The sequence below is a fragment of the Petaurus breviceps genome, unplaced genomic scaffold, assembly GCF_028583685.1.
Source record: "Petaurus breviceps papuanus isolate PSGF00001 unplaced genomic scaffold, PetGlider_PUasm1.0 90919, whole genome shotgun sequence".
Lineage (NCBI taxonomy): Eukaryota > Metazoa > Chordata > Mammalia > Diprotodontia > Petauridae > Petaurus > Petaurus breviceps.
This window is the reverse complement of record NW_027187378.1, coordinates 47,744,617-47,764,992: the sequence shown is the minus strand read 5'-3', so window position 1 is coordinate 47,764,992 and position 20,376 is coordinate 47,744,617. Positions and strand designations below refer to the sequence as shown.

The 20,376-nt window shown below is 37.9% G+C and overlaps 1 protein-coding gene across 1 annotated transcript in view; it reads right to left on the bottom strand.

Annotated features, from left to right (window-relative positions):
• Positions 1–20,376, bottom strand: part of GREB1 (growth regulating estrogen receptor binding 1) — a 143,006-nt gene that overhangs the window by 64,640 nt on the left and 57,990 nt on the right. Inside the window, exons 12-16 of the mRNA XM_069075948.1 lie at positions 20,240–20,365; positions 14,814–15,011; positions 13,895–14,075; positions 5,618–5,813; positions 3,080–3,216 (exon numbers count right to left, since the gene is read on the bottom strand). Of these exons, the coding sequence (XP_068932049.1) occupies positions 3,080–3,216; positions 5,618–5,813; positions 13,895–14,075; positions 14,814–15,011; positions 20,240–20,365 (838 nt within the window). The remainder of the gene's footprint in view (positions 1–3,079; positions 3,217–5,617; positions 5,814–13,894; positions 14,076–14,813; positions 15,012–20,239; positions 20,366–20,376) is intronic.

The window sequence follows — 20,376 nt, the reverse complement described above, 5'->3', positions numbered from 1 at the left end:
CCACCATACTGCCTCTTGCACTAAAGCTCCCTCCTTCCACCTCTTATCTCTACAACCAAAAAACATCATTCTAGTTTCTGGGAAACTGCATAGATCCAAGGTCACAAAGAGAGACACACTGTGCGACTTACTATTCACAAAATATTATCCTATATCTATGCTTAAACTGTACCCTGGGCCTGAAATGATTCCCTGCCCTCACCCCCACCCAACCCCAGCCCAAGCCCCAATCCAGTCTCTCTATTTCTGGCTACTGAAATCCTTCCCATCCTTCCAGACCAACCTACAACGCTACTTCCTGTCTGTAACTTTCTCTGACCTTCCCTAGTCAGGATCTTTCCCTCATTCTCAGGGAGTAGCTTAGTGGAAGACTCCTGGTTCTGCCACTGACTAGCCATATGACCTTGGACAAGTCACTTCTTTTCTGGATTTTGGTGTCCTCGTCTGTAAAATGAAGGATGGGATTGGATTGTTTCTGAGATCCTTTCTAGTATATTTTGCGATCCCACAAAAACGATAATAGCATTTTATACTCCTCTTATGCACTAAGGAATGGAGGAAGGAATCAAACAATTATTAAGTACCTCCTACGAGCTAGGCATTCTGCTAAGTGATTTACAAATATTTCCTTATTTATTCCTCTAGGAAGTAGGGGTTATTGCTATCCCCATTTTACCATTGAGGGAACTGAGACACAGTGGTTAAGTGACTTGCCTAGGGTCATATAGCTAGGAAGTATCTGAGAGACTCAGAACTTAAGTTTTTCTGACTCCCAGCCCACCATTCTATCCACTGCATCACACAGCTGCCACTAAATACTCTCTATGGTATACTCATTATTTGTGTGTGTGTGCGTACTTTATCTCATACTGGACTAGCAAAAACTAACCCAGTCAGTGACTAGGTATTATTCATCTTCTTTTCTCACTAAGTCCTAAGTACAAGTCTTACAAAGAGTAGGTCTCAAATAAATGTTTATTCATTATAAAGGAAATTAGTAACTATGAAAAACACAATGACCAATACCACTCCAGAAGACTCAAAAAGACTCATACATTCTACCTCTTGGCAGAGATGATAGATGAAACATATGAAGAATGAGACATAAGTTTTCAGACATGGTCAATGTGTAATTTATATTGCTTAGCTACGCTTATTTGTTACAAAGATAAGCTTTTTTGGAATATTTTTAGACTAAGGAAAATGGTGGGAGGTTAATGATAGTGACACCAAAAAAGACAAAGAAAAAAGCGTCAATGAAACATTAAAAGCAAAAGAACAAAGAAAAGAGAAGAAAAATTAAAAGAAGGTAAAGAAAAGAAATACTATAAATTCGATGTTACATCATGTATGCAAATATTTGTGCATAGGTACACATATGTTTAGAAGTCTATGCATAACAGACTCATGGATGCAATCCTTTTATTCTTTTTATAAGAAAACATCTTAGTTTGTTAACGTGAATCAAATACATATTTTTAAATAATAAAAAAATTTGAGTGTTATATAAACATTGAACATTCAAGTGAAAAGGCTTTGAGCCTTCAATGTCATGCAAACATATCATAACACATAACCAGGAAGCTCCTTTAACCTCCATACAAGTTACAACTTATCTACAATAAAACAACTTAACTGAATGTTCCAAGAAATCAATTAACAACCTATCCAAATTTTAGCTTTTGCTTTTTATATTTAACCACAGACTTTAAGAGTTGGAAGGGACACATAAGCATAAGATTTAGAAATGGAAGGGACTTTTAAGAACATTTTGTTCAATACCCAACATGCCACACAAATTTTATCAAATAATCTCCTGACTCAAAAATTTTCTATCCCTTGGGGCGGCTAGGTGGCACAGTGAGTAGAGTACCAGCCCTGGAGTCAGGAGGACCTGAGTTCAAATCCAGCCTCAGACACTTAACACAAAAACTAACCGTGTGACCTTGGGCAAGTCACTTGACCCCAAACTGCCCTCCAAAAAAGCAAAAAAAAAAAATCTTCTATCCCTTTACTGCTGTTAGGAGCCTGGTATTTGAAGGTGTACACAGTCAGGCTCCCACTTACCTTTCTAAAATTATTTCATATTATTCCTCTTCAAATGCTCTCCAGTTAATTTTTCCCTACTCATGTCTTCCCATATCTCAACTCCATGCTTTGGCATCAGTAAATCTTGACATCTGGAATGCACCACTTCCTATTCATCTCCACATCCTCAAATTCTTAGCTTCCTTCAAAGCACAATTTAGATGCCAACTCACACATGCCACCTTCTTGATCCCTCCCACCTCCCAGTTATTAGAACTTTTAGCCCTTTGACACTGCTTTTTATTACTTCTGCTTTGTATTTAATTACTTGTGTACTTGAAAGGTAATTTTACCTACTGAATAGAGGGCCAGCTGTGGAGTCAGAAGGTCCTAGATACAAGTCATGCCTCTGACACATACTAACTGTGAACATGGGTAAATCACTTAATATCCTAGTGCCCAAGCTACTCTCTAAGACTGTTAGTTCCTTATGAGTTGCTAAGCTACACCAGTGAAGGGAATTTCCATTCTAGGTGTTTCTAATACCAATAAAATCACAGCTTTAACCCACAATAAGACTTGTTTACCTATTATATCCCCTAAGTAGAATGTAAAGTCCTTTCATACCATACCTGTTATGTGTTTTGTTGTTTGTTTTTTCTGTATCCCCAACACCTAGCACGATGTCATACATATAGTACTTACGAATGTCTGAGTCACTGTTATCAAAAATGTCTGAGTCGTCATTGTCAAAAATGAGGTCCAGAGGTTAAATGACTTTACCAAGGTCAAAGAGGTAGTATATAAAAAAGACTAGATTCAAAATCAAGTCTTCTAAAGTCAAAATCCAGTGTGCTTTCCATTATAGCATGTTTCCCCCAAAGAATGAATATTCTTTACACTATTTTTTAAAATGTCTGCCGAACATCATCTTGCACACTTCCAGTGATGGAGACATCCCATTCTACTTACTACATAGCTGTAATTGTTAGATATAGTTCCCAGTATCATTTATACAACTTTTAATCATCATCCAATATTTTTTAAGTACCTTTTTCCTAATGCCATGACCATTGCTTCAAAAGAGCTATCATATCGGAGCAAAGGGAGACTGTGACCAGAAAGAGTAGATTCAATAAATTCTGATAGTCCAAAGTATTTTTTGTTTTCCTGATATAAGTCCATTCCCTGAAACAAACCAAATCATTAGTCACGGAGATGCATCACTCATGGAAAAAATGGATCTTGACTGGACTACTATTTGTCATGCCCAATAAATACCAGCTACAGAGTTCCCAATACACATTTTCACTGTCTCCTTTCTGCAATAAATGTGAAATCAAGGAGAATTTACAATGCGGCATAGGGTCAGTGTGGAATGAAACAATCATATTATGACTTTTATCAAGTGGTTATGGTATGGAGAGTCAAGGTGGCATGGAGGACAGAAAGTGAGAAGTGTGAGAGGAATAATAAGCGGAAAGCAGGAAAATTTTGTAGCAGTGCTGTGACAGGAGAGAGTAAAAGATAAGTCATCTACATAGGAATTGTTAACTCCACAACTGAGCAAATGAGAAAAATACAAGATTCTATGAGAAATCAATTAGCAAATAGCCCCTCTATAGCTCCTCTATACCTGAAGTTATAGGGCAATGTTCTCATACCATTTTCCTGAGACTACCCCCACTGAGTGGCAACAAAATTAAGGCTATTCTTATTCTTTTGTATCCATCAGGATCACCAGATTCCTGCAGGAAAAGTATAGATTTATTTTTTTATCATGCAATTCATTTTAAGAAAGGCCTTTCCAAATGCTATCCCTCCCCATAGAAAGAACTGATGGTATCTGAATGCAGACTGAAGCATACTTTTCTTTTACTTTATTTTTCTTGAGTTTTTGACCATGTTTTCTTTCAAACATGATTATTATGTATATGTTTTGCATGACTACACATGTATAACCTATATTGAATTGCTTGCCTTCTCAATGCGGGGGGAGAGGAGGTTGGGAAGAGAGAGAATTTGGGACTCAAAGTTTTAAAAATGAATACTAAAAATTGTTTTTACACGTAACTGGGGAAAAATAAAATATTAAATAAAAAATAAAATAAAAAGAAAGGCCTTTCCACAACGACTAATTTTACTTAGATAGCTTTAAGCTGGTTTTAGAAATATGTCAATCAATTACATTGCTTTAAGTTGCTATTGAAATCTAAGTTCATTACAATTCCAGTGGTCCAATGATGCAGAGATGTGATGGACTGAAGATACATATAATTTTACACATGGTCAATGTGGGAATTTGTTACATGTTTGTTAAGAACGATTTTTTTTTCTTTTTTCCCCAATGGGTTAGAAAGAAGAGAAAATAGACACTTACTGAATGAGAAAAAAATTAATTTTAAAAAGAAATCCAAGTCTGTAATGAAGAAATCTTTCTATAGAATTGCTAAAATGTTTTAAACAATTTACTCATTTTAATATCAGTCCCAAAAATAACCTACATTTACAACTTTACCAAAATACATACTATTATAGTAAAAACCTAATTTCCAGGCCTCAACCAGAACTCTTAAGTAATCAGAAATATTTCTGTATTCTGTTTTAAAGAAAAGAATATAGATGGTGACAAGTAAAAAGGCTGATAGCAAGGCTTCAATATTTTTTCTAAGATTAACAACCACATCATTCATGACCTAGCAATACAGTCCTGGCCTTGGATTCAAGAAGCTTGAGTTTGAATTCCCACTCAAATATGTATTAGCTGTGTAAACGCTGAGTAAGTAATTTAACCTTTCTGATCCGTAATGTCCTCATCTGTAAAATTACAGGGTAATAATATCAAATAACAGGTCTATTGCAATACTCAAATAAGACAATGGATGCAAAGCATTTTGCAAACTATAGACACAGAAATATAAGCGATCACTTTATTATTGTTTTTGTGATCTTCTATACTTTCTATCTATATTCCTGTATACTGAGAGCTAAAGTTCATATCAAAATGATCTAAGACACTAGATCATCAGATGTTCAATTTACCAACTCTACTAGAGTCAATTTACCATGACAAAAAGAAGTATTTTAGGAAGGTTTTCAAAAACTTGAAGGTAAGTTCTATTGGACTATAAAGTCCCTGAGGTAAGAGACCATGTATGACCCTCTATACCTAATATTTCATTTAGAATAGAGCAACATAAAAAATTTTAGAATTGGAAAGGACTCTAGCTTCTGAGGCCAATCTCCTGCCTTTACATGTAAGGAAAATTAAGCCCCAAGAGATTAAGTGATTTCCTTACTATTTCAGAAACAGTGCATATTTGTAAAATGGAAATGTGAACCCAGGCCTTCTGAATCCAAAGCCGGTGCTCTGAATATTATGCCATACCTCCACCCAAAAAACGCCGGTTGAAGGAATGAATTAATAAATGAATATTCCATAAGTTTTGAGAAATCCAATTAATCATCACTACCATAACCACGTCACTCCTGAAGTGTCCTGGTTACTTGATATTCTACTACAGTTTCTCCAGACTCTAGTATAAATACTCTAAGAATCATAAAATTACCCCAGAAATGTATCTCTTACATTACTGTAGGAAGCAGGCCAGTGGATCTCATTGTAAGGACTGATCAGGGTGTGCTGAGTCTGTAAAGCATATGGGAAGGAGGTCACATGGAGGGTCACAATGTTGGGCGCCTCCTTCACCTCTCTGCAGTTGAGTAGTCGATCAACAAGTCCTACTGTTGGCTCAGTTTGAGGATAGAGGTTATGAACAGCACTGCTGGTATCAGGAGAGAAGCAGTAAAGGGGAAAAGAAGAAACAACAGGGACATTTTTAACATTACCAAACATTACCAAAAATGGCAAGGTACTTGGTCACTCAAAAAATATAGTGAGACTTTTTCCATTAGTCTCAAATCCCATTCACTTACTTTTCAAAGTCTTCTCTAAAAAGTCACAAAAAAGCCAGGACTAGCAAACTCAATAATAAAGTAAAAGTACTTACTCTAATTTGAGGCAAAATTAAAACCTTGTTCCCAAACCAACCATCTAAGAGGTTCTCTCCACCTCAAAATTGTTCCCCCTTCATCAGATAAGTCAAAAGCTACATCTGCATACTAAGGTCATTTTGATAGTTGAGTTATCTAGGCAAACAATTTGTCAATCAGTCAAATAGCTGTAAAACAGCAGTAGCCATCTTGTCGTTGCTAAGGAACACAGGAAAGGGAAAATAAACAGTGTGTACCACTGCCACATCCGCCTTATAACAGGAAACTCTGAGTCCCTTCTCCTCAGCCACAAACAGATTTATATATGCAACCAATCAATCAACAAACATTTAGGCGCTTTGTACTGGGCACTGTGCTAAGTTACAAGAACACAAAGAAAAGCAAAGGGGCGGCTAAGTGGCGCAGGGAATAAATAGAGCGCTGGCCCTGGAGTCCGAGAACCTGAGTTCAAATTCAGCATCAAACACTTTAACACAGCACTAGCCGTGTGACCTTGGGCAAATCACTTAACCCCAACTGCCCTAACTTCCACCCTCCAAAAAGCAAAAAAAGAAAAATCTAAAAAAAAAAGAAATATATTTTTAAAAAAAATAAAGAAAAGCAAAAACATGGTTCCCTACTCCCAAAGAATTCATATGGGGAAGACAACATGCAAATGACTATGTGCATAAAAGACATTTGCAGTGAAAATGGGAAGAAATTCAGAGGGAAACTAGGAGGGTGGGGAGTGGAAGGAAGGGAAGCCTCCAATAGAAGGTACAATTTAAGCAGAGTATTGAAGAAAGCCTGGAAAGCCCTATCCAGTAATCTGACATGCCCTAAAAAACTTTGCTGCAAAAATCTGTTAATTATATACATATTATTATTATTATATACATATTGTATACATACAATCTATTAGTGAAACAAGAGCCATCCAATTTCTGATTGAGGTAATTAGTAAACAGGTATAAATGAGAGGTAAGTAGGAAAGTAGAATCTAGTAGGAAAAGGGACATACAGAGAAATGGGAGAGAATACTTCCAGAGTAATAGGCTGACATCAACATGAACAATAACAGAAACACTGTCAAGTTCTTGGGTCAATGGCATAGGACCCTCCTTCCCACTCATCCCTCCCAGGTCAGAGAACAAGGCTATTCAGCAAGCATGCTTCTCCAGGCCAAGACTACCAGGGGCAATCCAAGTGGATTCCACAAAATAAGTCTCAACAAATACCTGTTGAGTAATTGTCTAATAGTCTATGTTTTTACTGAGGAATAATTTGAAAAAAGGGGGAAAAGGGAGAGAAATGGGGGGAAAGGAGGGGAAAAGAAAAAGAGAAATGCAGAGACAGAGAGAAGAGAAACAATGAATTTAAAATTATGTTGTTATTTCTCAAAAGCTAATCCTTAAGAATATTGAGCCTATTTCTGCTATTTCGTCTTCAATCATCCAGCTCCCTCTACTTCTGGGTAGAAGACCATTTACTGATCTGTATTGGGTCCTTCTTTACTCTCTAGATTTTGCCACCATGTGTCAGCTGCTTTCTCGGCCTTTTCCCTCCTCCTGCTCCCTGCCACTTCTCCCACTGCTGAGTTACTCTCAGAATCTCCATTTGCAAGCTTCCAGACCAATCATCCTTCACTGTCCAGACTTCACCATCATGCGCTCAGATTTTTTCCCACTCTCAACTCCCAATTTTCTGCTCCCTTTTATGATTTGTCCTCTTCCATCAGAATGTAAGATCCTTGAAGTCAGGAACTATCTTTTGCTTATACTTGTATCTCTAGCACTTAGCACATGTATGCAGGAAGTGCTAAATAAAATCTTTTCGATCTGACTTGACTAAATGGTCTTCTGAGCTCCTAATCCAATGGGGAATGGAAATTTGAGTTAGATTTGAAACAGAAAGCCCAAGATCTTTGGTCAGCTTTACATTGCTCTGTACCCCTGCAGACCCATCTATAATATGTTTGCTACTTTGGAAATTCCACAAAAAAGTTGATAATAATCCCACCGAATTGATCATACCACAGGAGTGTTTATTTCTGGGTATCTCAACTCTCTGAGAGGCATCAATAAACTGGAATATGTCTAAAGGAAGGTGACCAGGAAGCTAAGAGTTCTCGAAATCATGTTACTTTGAAGAAACTGAGACAGTTTAGCCTGAGAAAAGAAGGCTTACTGGGACATAAAAGCTATCACCAAGTAACTGAAGGACTGCTATACAAAAATAGATTTTTTCCCCCTAGTTCGAAAAGATAGAACTGGGTCTAGAAAGCAGCATGGTTCAGCTCAATCTGAGGGAATAATTAATAGCTTCCAAATCTGGAACAGTTTGCCTTATGTGTTGGGCACTAAAGTGACCTTCCTCAAGGTCAGACCACCTCATACGTGAGGCCTGCCCACAGCCACTCAGCCATCACTCACACCTGGAACTGCCTTGGTATTTTCTTTGTACATGTTATATTTACTTTATGTACAAATGCTGCTTCCTCTGACAGAGTGGAAGTTCTGCAAAGGCAAGGGCAGTTTCATTTTGTTTTTCCATCTCTAGCACTTATCAGGCACATTGTAACATGAATAATAATAATAGCGAAAATAATAATAATGATAAATAGCTCACATTTATATAGAGCTTTAAGGTTTACAAATATTATCTCGTTTGATCCTCACAAGAACCATAATTCATTTGGAAGGTACTAAGAGGTAATAAAGTATAATCAGTAGTGTTAGACCTGTTAACATTGAGATGGGTTCAAATTCTGCCTCTGATTTTTATTAGCTGTATGCCTATGAGCAGCTCACTTAGTCTGACCGAACTTCCAATTCCCAATATGTACAGTGGGCAAGGTAATACTCGTGTTACCCTAATTATTCCCATTTTACAGATAGTGAAACTGAGGGTGAGAAAAACTTAAACTGACTTGCCCAGGTCACACAGGTAGTAAGTACCTGAGGCAAAATTAGAACACAACTCTTCCTGCTTCCAAGTTCAGTACTATGCTACATCACCCAGCTTCCTTAGACACTTAATAAATACTAGCTGTTTGTGATCCCTGTGAGTAAAAGCATTCAAAGGTTAAATGACCACTACTTGGAGGAGCTAAAAACAAAATTCCTATCTCAGGTAAGAAATGAACCAGACTACCTTCAAAGCATACACACACACACACACATACGGTCATGTTAAAAGGGCATTTTAAAATTAGCAAAGCACACATTTGTGATATGCATGTCATATATATACATATATACTTACATATGTATGTATGTTCCTATGTATAGAAATACATGTATATGCAAAATCTCATTTTGAGCCCCACAGCAAATAGATAACACGAGTATTACCTTACCCACTGCACATATTGGGAATTGGAAGCTCAGTCACACTAAGTGAGCTGCTCATGGGCATACAGCTAATAAAAGTCAAAGGCAGAATTTGAACCCATCTCAATGTCAACAAGTCTAACACTACTGATTATACTTTACTACCTCTTAGCCCCTTCCAAATGAAGCCACAAAGTTGGAAGAAACCTCAGAGATCATCTAGCCTGAGAGCTAATAAACTGGGATCCATGGATAGATTTGAGGGAATCTGTGAATTTGATGAGAAAAAAAGTGACTTTTTTTCATTGACCTCTACCTGAAATTTAGCCTTTCTTTGCATTATAAATGTATGCAACAAACATTATTCTGCAAAGGGGTTCATGGGTCTTACTAGAGGGTCAAAGGGTTTCTTGATTTAAAAAAAGGTTAGGGGCAGCTAGGTGGCGCAATGAATAAAGCACCGGTCTGGGAGTCAGAAGGACCTGAGTTCAAATCCAGCCTCAAACACTTAACACAAAAACTAGCCATGTGACCTTGGGCAAGTCACTTAACCCCAATTGCCCTCCAAAAAGCTAAAAAAAAAAAAAGGTTAAAGATTCCTACACTAGCCCAGTTTCTACAATATCCCTAAAAAGTGGACATCCATGCTTTCCTTTAAGACTTCCACTGAAAAGGAATCCATTTTTACCTACCAAGGTAGCCCATTCTACTATGGGTCCACTCTACAGATTAGGAATTCTGTGACAAGGTTGATTGAATAAGATTCTGAATACTTGTTCTCCAAGATCACTGAGAATATGACATGACAATGGGGCTTAAAAGAGAAGGGATTTGGGCTACACATATGAATGAACTTCTGCCCATCAAGGAATAAAATGCTACGATGGTTTACCAAAGAGGGTGATTGTAGAATGGTTCCTCAGTCCCTGTGAACCAAAAAGGAAGGTCCATCCCTTTGACCTTGCAGAGGAGGCTGGGATTGTAAAAAAGGGCATCTCTAAAAGGGCCCTGGCAATTTGAAGGTTTATAAACTGGACTTTATTTGCCTCTGATTCCAGGAATGAGAAGCAATGGAATGCCGACAGAACCAGAGGAACAGATCCCTAAGCATCTAAGAGGCTATGGGGCTAGAAAAAAAAATAGATTCACTCAATCAATAAACATTTATTAAGCACCTATTAAGTGCTATTGACTCAGTCTGCCGTTTAGCTAATTTCACATTTCCCTAAAAGGTAAGGTCAATATTAAAACATACTCTCGATCCTGCTTTGGAGAGCACCTATAATGAAGGTATAATCTCAGGCTAAATTCTCCCTGATCTTGTAATATGCTTCTGATCTATATGAATATGAGCATTCACAAAGTAATGTGAATGAGTTCATCTAAGCCAAATTTAATTAGGAAGGCAAATCTGCTGCCAAAACCATAATTAATCATATAATACAATTCTATGTCTAATAGAAATTTTTGGACTCTACTGCTCTACTCCATTAGTATGAAAAACTGAGTTAACTATGAGTATGACTATGTTAGAGGAGATATTTGTGACCTTTTAGAAGGCAGGAACTGTTTTAAAAACATACTCTGTAGTTCCACATATTTGTAAAGGTATGGATGTCTTACAGGTGTGCAATTAAAAACATAAGAACTCTTTTAAAGGCAAACCAGAAAGAAATCCTGTAAAGGAGTTTATAGAGGTTTGCCTTAGACAGGAGGGGAAGAAAAACAGACACTCCAAAGACCAGAGACACTGGAGCACCATAATGAATACTCTTATTCACAGATTTGTTGTGGTGGTGGTAGTTGTCATTCAGACTCTTAGTAACCCCATCTGGAGTTTTCTTGGCAAAAATACTGAAATGGTTTGCCATTTCTTTCTCCAGCTCATTTTACAGATGAGGAAACTGAGGCAAACACAGTTAAGTGACTTGTCCAAGGTCACACGGCTAGCAAGTATCTGAGGCTGGATTTGAACTCAGGTCTTGTTGACTCCAGGTCCAGGACTGCGCCACCTACCTACTATCTATGGATTACACAGAATGCAAAAAACACCTAATCTTGTCTATTTGTGTTAACATTCTTCCCAAGTAAACTGTAAACTCTGCAAGGACAAAGACTATCTTTCTGTAGTTAAAAAATGACATTTACATGCTATTTTAAGGTTTATAAAACACTATAGATGAATTATCTCATTTGATCATCACAACTATCCTATGAGAGAGGTACTCCAGACATTATTCCCAGTTTACAGATGAGGAAACCCAAATCTCAAACACCTAGCATTTAAGTGACTACTCCATGGTCATATATCTAACTTAATGAACCCAGGTCTCTCTTGATTTCAAGTTCAACCCTCTTTCTAAAACACTATTAAACTAGAAACTCCCTGAAGGCAAGGACTCTATCTCTCCCATTAGAATAGAAACTCAAAGGCAGGGGCTTTGTTTTTCTTATTGGATTGAAAATTCCATGAGATTATAGAGAGTATGTATGCCCCCATCACAGTGGCATTTTGTGATCACAAACAAGCAAAAATGATTAGAGAATGTATTATCAAGTCAACATCAAAGATTTTAAATTAAGCCCTTTGAAGAGGACCAATTTCACAAATAAACAAAGAGACCCATACACCTCAAATGAATTGCCCAAAGTCACAACACAAGTCATCAGCCTTGAGCTCTCTTTTGTGTTCAGACCTCAAGTAGTCTAGACATGCATCAAATCAGGAGCTGATATAACACAGAGGGAAATCCAAAATGGTATCAACATGACCTTGTATTATAAAAATAGGAGCTACATCAAAGCACTCCTCTGACATCTGGAGGAAGCACAGAGACAATACTAAATTCCAAAAGCTACCCTAGGCAGGGTGTGAACTTTGGCAGATTTTAGAAAGCAAGAATGTTCCAAGTATGAGCCTGGAGACTTGACTCATCCATCAAAGAAAGTCCTAGATCTGAACACAAAAAGGCTTATTGCCAGAGCATTGCTCAACAGATGTTTTGGTTTGTTTCTAGAGGATATGACAAATGGATGGAGCACAGTGGTGTACATAGAGGGCCGGGCACAAAGGCAGAAAGAGCTGGTTAAACATCTTGCCTCTGGCATATACTCTCAATGAGTATATTATTGTCTCTGTTAGACAATAAATTACTGGGAAGGCTTTAGTCTGCATTGATAGAGAGAGGTTCTTGATATGGGAGTTCCCTATACCAAAGAAATCACAGGTCCAACCAATCCCTATTCCTTTCCTACAATTGTGGAGTAGATGGAATACTTACATCAATGAAAACCCATTGTATTGAGGTTAAAAAAAAAAGCGATCACTATCTTTTGAGATGCTACAGCAGCTTCTAGTGTAGAGTCATGGACCACAAGTCAAGATTTCTGCCATCTAGCCACAGCTTTGCTATTTACTAGCTGTGGGACCATGTGCAAGGAAGGCACTTAAACCCCCAAGGCTTCTGTTCCTCATCTGCAAAATCTGTACACTACCCCCAAATAGACATTGTTGGGAATTAGGCACCTAGTTAGAAAAATAATACCTAATTAGTAGTATAATAATATATAACTAGTAACTAACAAGACCAACTAGTTTTAATTTAATTTAATCAATTCAATCAACATTTTTAAGCAATGACCTTAACATTCCTACTAAACAAAAATGTTTTTGCTTTAATTGTCTGTTTTGTTATAACTTTCATAGTAAATTATGACAGCTGCAAAAAAAAAAAGCTTTGCAAATCTAAAGGTGTTACATAAATGAGTTATAGCTATGGCACAGGAACATTAACTCTACCTTTTCCTACAAAATATATCTGTCATTTTTTAGAAAAAAATTTGCCTTATTCTAGACTCACAAAAAAATTTAAGAGGTAGGCAAGCTGTGCACTAAAACTCTCATTTTGCAGGTGAAACTGAAGCAAAGAGAGGTTAATTTACTTGTCCAAGTCACCTAGATAGTAAGGAACAAAACTTCTACTGCTGCCTAGGCCCATCTTGATAGGCTCACACCTTACAGTTTCTCTCACTCACGAATTTACTTGCAAACATAAGCATAGTATAGAAAAGAATGTAGGACTTGTGCAAAGGCACGTGGATTCAAATCCAAGCTCTGCTCTTTGGAAAGTCACTCCTATGAGCCTCAGTGGTCCCCTCTTAAAAATGGGAATGATCTGGGGCAGCTAGGTGGTACAGTGAATAGAGCACTGGCCCTGGATTCAGGAGGAACTGAGTTCAAATCCGGCCTAAGACACTTAACACTTACTAGTTGTGTGACCTTGGGCAAGTCACTTAACCCCAACTGCCCTGCCTTCCTCCCTCCAAAAAAGATTTTTAAAAATGAGAATGATCACACCTACATTACTTCACAGGGTTACTGGAAGAAAAGTACCCTGCAAATTGCAAAGTTCTGTATAAATATGAATTAACAATAATCATTAAAACCATGATCATGTATTTTAGCAACTATACCCACTGCTTCAAGTGTAAGCCCCAGACAAAGAAGATTTCAACCCCACTAGAAAACTGACCCATCTTACCTCACAAGGTCCCAATGTGCATGGTCATGGATTAGGACAAACAGTGTGTGAGGGTTTTGAAGAGAGTTTTGCAGAAAAACCTTAAATTTGGTCTGGGCCTCTGTATCCAGCTTCATTACATACTGTTCTACTCTCTGCTTAGTCATGTGCTCCTTTTCCAAGCCAAGTTCTAGCAAAACTCCTAGAAGAAAATAAGAGTGCATTAGAGGAAATCCACAGTCCAAACATCTGGTGTGAATCCTGATTTTGTCTCTTAGTACTATGGTATGACCATGGTTAAATCCAAGCATCAGTCTAGGCCTCAGGCTGCTCAACAGCAAAATGTCTGGGTGAACTACATTACTAGTTCTCAAATGGTGTTAGGGTTCCCAAAACCCTTTCAGGGGGTCTAAGAGGTCAAAACTATTTTTATGGCTCACACTAAGATGGTAAATGTCTATAGATATAACCCACATACACAAAAGTTCTTGGGGGAGGGAGGTACAATCCTCAAGAATTTTTAAAAGTCTAAAAAGGTCCTGAAACCAAATAGTTTGAAGAATTGCTAGAGAAGATTTCTAAACTTCCCTGTAGCTATAAATCCAATGATCATGTTTATTTATCCTGCCAATAGCCAGAAGAAACTGAAAGCTACAAATTGTTTTCTAATGGCTGAATAAATGTTTAAAAAAACATTTCCAGTTCTAAGAGAGGACAAAATAAAATGGAGAAGACTGACATCCAGTGAACTGTAGTTGCTCTGCCTGGGTTAGACAGCCAATACAGGCACTCCTAAAGTCTTTACTATTCAAAAACCAAAAATCTCAAGGTCATAATAAAGTTATCTTGAGACTGGATTTCTATGTTGTCTGAAAAGATAAAAACAGAGTAGAAAAATTCAACATTTCCAACAAGTCCCAACCTTGAAGGCCCCATATACCTGAATGCCAGAGATGAAACAAGGTCTGTTGATAAGTCACTTCCGATGGTGGTACACAGATCAGAAAATCCACTTTTTCAAAGGAGCCTAAATCCAGATTCTGAGTGCTGGAGTCAGCAATGGAACACACATGGGAGAGGAGCTTCTGGGCCACAGCTAACTGCAAGGGACGAATCTGATGCCGTTCAAGACCATAGCCTGGGAATCAAGGCAATTCTGTTTAAGTCACTCTAAGTCGGTTCAATCTGATGAACATTTATTAAACACCAGCTGCTATATGTGGTACAATGAATATAAGGACAGATGCAAACCATACCCTGACCTCAAGGAGTTTACAATCTAGTTGAAGAAATGAGAGGTTGACTAGAATGATGAATGTTAATGTTAAATGTTAAAACGATAAATGTACTGGGGAGGCCAAGCAGAGGGTAGGTAAAATCAGGAAAGGAGGAATTATTTCTAGCAGGGAAGATTCATGGAAGAAGTGGGCCTAGAAGGAAGGAAAAGCCTTCATCAGGAAGAGAAGAGAAAGAAATTGAGAATGGATTGAATAAATGCAGGGGCAAAAAGAGACAGAACAAGATTAGTGAATCATGAATAGTGCAGCTTGGTTAGAATATAAATGTAAGGAACAAGAACACAGATGAGAAATAGGACAGTAAATCTGGCCTCCACAAGGCCAGGCTGCAGAGAGATTTGAATGGCAAGCAAAAGAGTTTGTACTTAATTCAGTTTACAACTGACGGTTTTTGAGCAAGAACATCTATAACATGAGGAGAGACAACTCAGGCATAGGCATAGGACAAATTAAAGAGGGAAAAGAATGGAAGCAGGAAGGACAGTTAGAAGGCTCTTCCATTAGTTCAGGCCAAGGCATTAAGAGCATCCACTTCAATGGTGCATGGAGAATAGATGAAAGACATACTTCAAAGGTACACCTGTGTTTCCTGGCAAGCCTGGGGCCTGAACTGTAGCACATTATTTCAAAGAGATTTTCAAATCATGATGTTGGAAGGAGAACCATTCCCTACTGAGAGGAAATGGGGTGTAATGGAAAAGAATTAGAGAATCAGGATGCCATGGCTCCAATCCCAGTCCTACTGCTTCCCAGCCTGAAGCTGCATTCTAAACCTGTAACCTCATCAGGTTATTGAGAGGATTAGAATTTATAGAAAGCCTGATTGCAGTTTCATACATGGAAAAATTTCCTAATAGTTAAAGTTGCCTCAAGAGAGAGATCTCCCTATCGATGGCAGTCTTCAAGGTAAAGACTGAATGATCATTTGTCAAGAATGTTGTAAAGGAAATTTCTGTTCAGTCCATGTTAAAATCAATGTTCTCAAACCCCTGCCAGCTCTGAGTTTCTGTCCATATGCTAATGTATAAAAAGTAGAACACAAACATGGAACATATAAATAATGGTAAAGGTAGGATTTCATCAATGTCACCAGTGCAGACTGAAACCTATCTACAAGTCATTAGTAGGTCTTTGAGAGTTGATGGTGCAGAAAAACACATCACTCTAATGTCAGCTTGGTGATGAGGACTCAATTACATTCCACAGGGCCCATCTGCAAAGCCTCTCCAGTTTGGTGAAGCCTACCAGAGCCTGTGCTCTAATGACTCAGTCTTTGCAAACTCAAGGAGATCTCCATCACTTGCTGGAGCATCAGAGTAGGGTTTCAATAGAAGATATAAATATCAAGTATTATTTTTTTAAAAAGTACAATTATCAGAGCTGGTGTCAAACTTTATTGGTAGAGGAAATTCCAGCTATATGTGCTGATGAAATAACAGGCTTGGTCCCAAAATTTTAAAAAAAAATATTAATAAAACAACATTTTCTCTAGCATCTAGATCAAGGGTTCTTAACCTGGAACCTGCAAACTTATTTTGCTAGTATTGTGATAACCGAATTTTGATAGAATTTGGTTTCTTTGTAATGCTCTATTTTCTTTTATACATTTAAAAATATTATTCTGAGAAGGGATCCACAGAATTCACTAGACTGACAAAGGCATCCATGCATGGCACAAAAAAGGTAAAAAGACCTGATCCAGATGAAGATACTTAGAAAGTATTCCACCAATAGCATTCCACTGAGTCAGAACAATCCCTTTTTAATCAGGAATTATAATATTCAGGGCTAGAGGAACTTTGGTCGTTATTCTAAGTCAACCCATACCTAAGCAGGAATCCCTTCTACAATATCCCTGATAAGTGATAATAATAGGTCACATTTATTTAGCTCTCTGTGGTTTGTTTACCAAGTGCTTTCCTTATAATGAACTTATGGGTCAGTTGGTACACATATCACCATTCCCATTGTGCAGATGGTGAAACTGACACACAAGAAGATTGTAACTTGTCCAATAACATAATGATTAGTAAATGGCAGAACTAAGCCCTGGTCCCAGACCCAAGATCTTTCCTCTGTATCAAATTATTGTATGGGCTCTTTGAGCAGGTGAAATTGGAGGAATGGGGTATGAAGGGTCTGAAATGCTGAGAGAAATAATTCCAGCCATTAAAACAAGTGAAACAGGAGCTTTACTTCTGACATAATCATTCATTCCTTCAAGCCCAACTCAGCCTTTATTATTCTGTGGGATGGTTCCAATAGAAAACTCAGTGTGATTCCTTTAATGGCATAATGTTTAGACCCACAGTGGCACCAGTAAAGCTGAGAAAGAATGGGGCACGGTTAGCATGCCAACACCATGAAAGAACTCTCTCTCCAATAGAGGCACCAGATGAGAAAGCCTTTAACCAACGTGCCTTCCTCTTTTCTCCAATAGTGTAACTAATGTCACGCTGATACTCTTCCACCTCCTCCTTCCCCCCAAGCTTGACCACTGTTCTGGCCTCAGTTTCATGACTCCTGCTGAGTCCCTTGGATTTACTGACACCAGTGAACTCCTAAGCTTGACCACCAACTGACTGCTATTCTGCTTGTTTACTGAATCAAGATTTAAACGATGCCCTTCCTGCACTACCTCCCCAGGCCTTCTCTCCCCTTTATAAAGCCTCATCCATGTAAAAGAGATATTGTCAGATAGCCCTTTCACCAGTAAATCTTATACACACACACACACACGCGTCTATACATATATAGATATATATATACACAAAAAAATCACACACTATATATATGTATATGTGTATATGCATATATACACATATATACAATATATAGGCACACAAATATATATTTATCTACATTATATATACATATACTCTTTTTATATGTATGTAGCTAGTACGTATACACACATGCACATATGCAAATGTATACATGTGCATTTTGTATATATATTTTATAGATACCTATCATTAACTCCATATATTTAATTCCAGCAAACACTGAAATGTCAATCACTGGGCCTTTATTACCCATTACTCTTGCTGTTGGTACGCTTCTTGGCAGCTTCAGTGAGGTCCCAGACTAGAACTCGTTATAGTCCAGATCGGGATTCTTAAAGCTCCATATGCCTAAATGACTTGGATTAGTATAATCCTATTCATCCTCTGACATGAAAATGGGGGTGAAGCAAGGGACTGCTTTCTCCAGCCTACAGTCTCAGAATCTTAAAGGTGTAAAGGAACATAAGGGTTCCCCTATTCAAACTCCCCACCCAACTAAAGAGCTGACTTTATAGCATGCCCAATGGGCCACCCAGTCTCTACTAGAACATTTTCCAGTGACATGAGGTAACCCATTCTGGTTTTGGACAGCTCTAATTGTTCAGGAAATTCTTTATGAGCCAAAATCTGCCTCACCCTAACATCTACCTATGGCAGTTTTTCACTGCTTGCTTCTGCCTGGAGCCAAATAGAATTTGATTTATTGAAACTTTGAAAGTCTTAAAGATACTCTCTGATCTATGCAATGATCAGCCACTAATCCAGAGGACCAGTGAGGAAACATGTTCCCCGCTCCTGCCTTGACAGAGAGGCAACAGACTAGAGGGGAGGAATGAGACACACAAGTTTGGATATGGCTTATGTGTAGATTCATTTTGTTTAATTATACTTACTGACAACAACAGAAATGTGGGATTATTTTTGATGGAGGGGATTATTAGGAGGCAGTAGGGAAAAGAGTAATTACAGTGACAGTAAAATTAAGAGGATCAATGCAGTATTTTTTCAAGTGCATAGAGCAAGAAAGAAGGAAGGAATTTAAGTATGCCAGACACTGTGTGAAGTACTTTTCAACTATCTCCTTATTTGATCCTTACAACAACCCTGGGAAGTAGATGCTATTATTATCCTTAAAATTGAGGAAATTGAAGCAAAGGTTAAATGACTTGCCCAGGGTCACACAGCTAATAAAAATCTGAGGGCAGATTTGAACTCAGGTCTTTCCAACACCAGTCCCAAAGATCTGCACCATCTAGCTGAACAGAACAGAAAGCACTTCCGAGAGAAACGGATAATTACAACAGCTTTGGATTAATATAATGAACATATTAGAGACTTTTTTAAAGCTGTACACAATGGAAATTAGTAGTTTCATGTAAAATTTTCTTTTTCTGTTCTTTGTAGCTGGAAATGCTCCTATGTTCTGGAATTTGTCTCACTCAGAATAATAAAAGTTTGGAATGTATTTAAAACAAAAATAAATAAAGAGAAATTATTTAATTGAGCATAATGTTTTTTCTTCTAAATAACAATCTTTCAGATGTTTGAACTTTGAGATAATATTTGCCCCACCATTACCCATATCTGTTTTTCACCACACTAAATGCCAACTTCTTTCAAAAGATCTTCATAGGACAGGGTTTCCTAAGGCAAAGAGCTAGAAAGAACTTTAACAATTAAGTCGTACAGAGCAAACCCCTTTCTTTACTGATGATGCAATTAAAGCCCACAAAGCAGAAGTGATTTGGCCAAAGGATAGATCAGTAGCAAGTAAAAAAGCCCAGATTCAAAGCCTGGCTTCCTGCCACATCCAATGTTCCTTACCCTACATGGAACTGCCTCCCATTCTGGTTGCCTTCCTCTTTGGGAACTCAAACAAAACCCAAGAATGCTGCCCCATAATTTAAGTAAGCTAAGGACATAGTCACAGTTAGGAAAAAAAGAGGATGAAAAGCTGAGACCCCGCCCCAAAAATATAATGTCTTATCCTTCCTTCTTTCTAAACAGAACCCCCAGGGCCCAAAAAGTAAAGGCTATAGTAAATAATCAAGGAGTTTCTGTTGGAAGCCAGAAGGTAACCCAGAAAATGGAAAGAAAAACCTAGCCCACTGAGATAAGCAGACTTCTTTGTAATTCCTTATTCAAGAGGTCAGAAGGCAGGGACTTCAGTTAGTGAAAATAATGAGACGCTCTAACAGTTGAAGTCTTAACAGACAGTGGACAAATTTAAAGCTACCTTCAAATTCCAAATCAACCCAGCTGCCTATCCTCTTGTTACTTACTTGTGCACAAAGGTGTCCCACTGGCATCCAGGACTGCTGGTTTATTTGCTGATGTATTAAGTGAGGAAGAAATATGGCTTTGGTTTTCTTGATAAAACTTGTCCAGCAAAATATCAATGTCACCCTCTATAAGATAC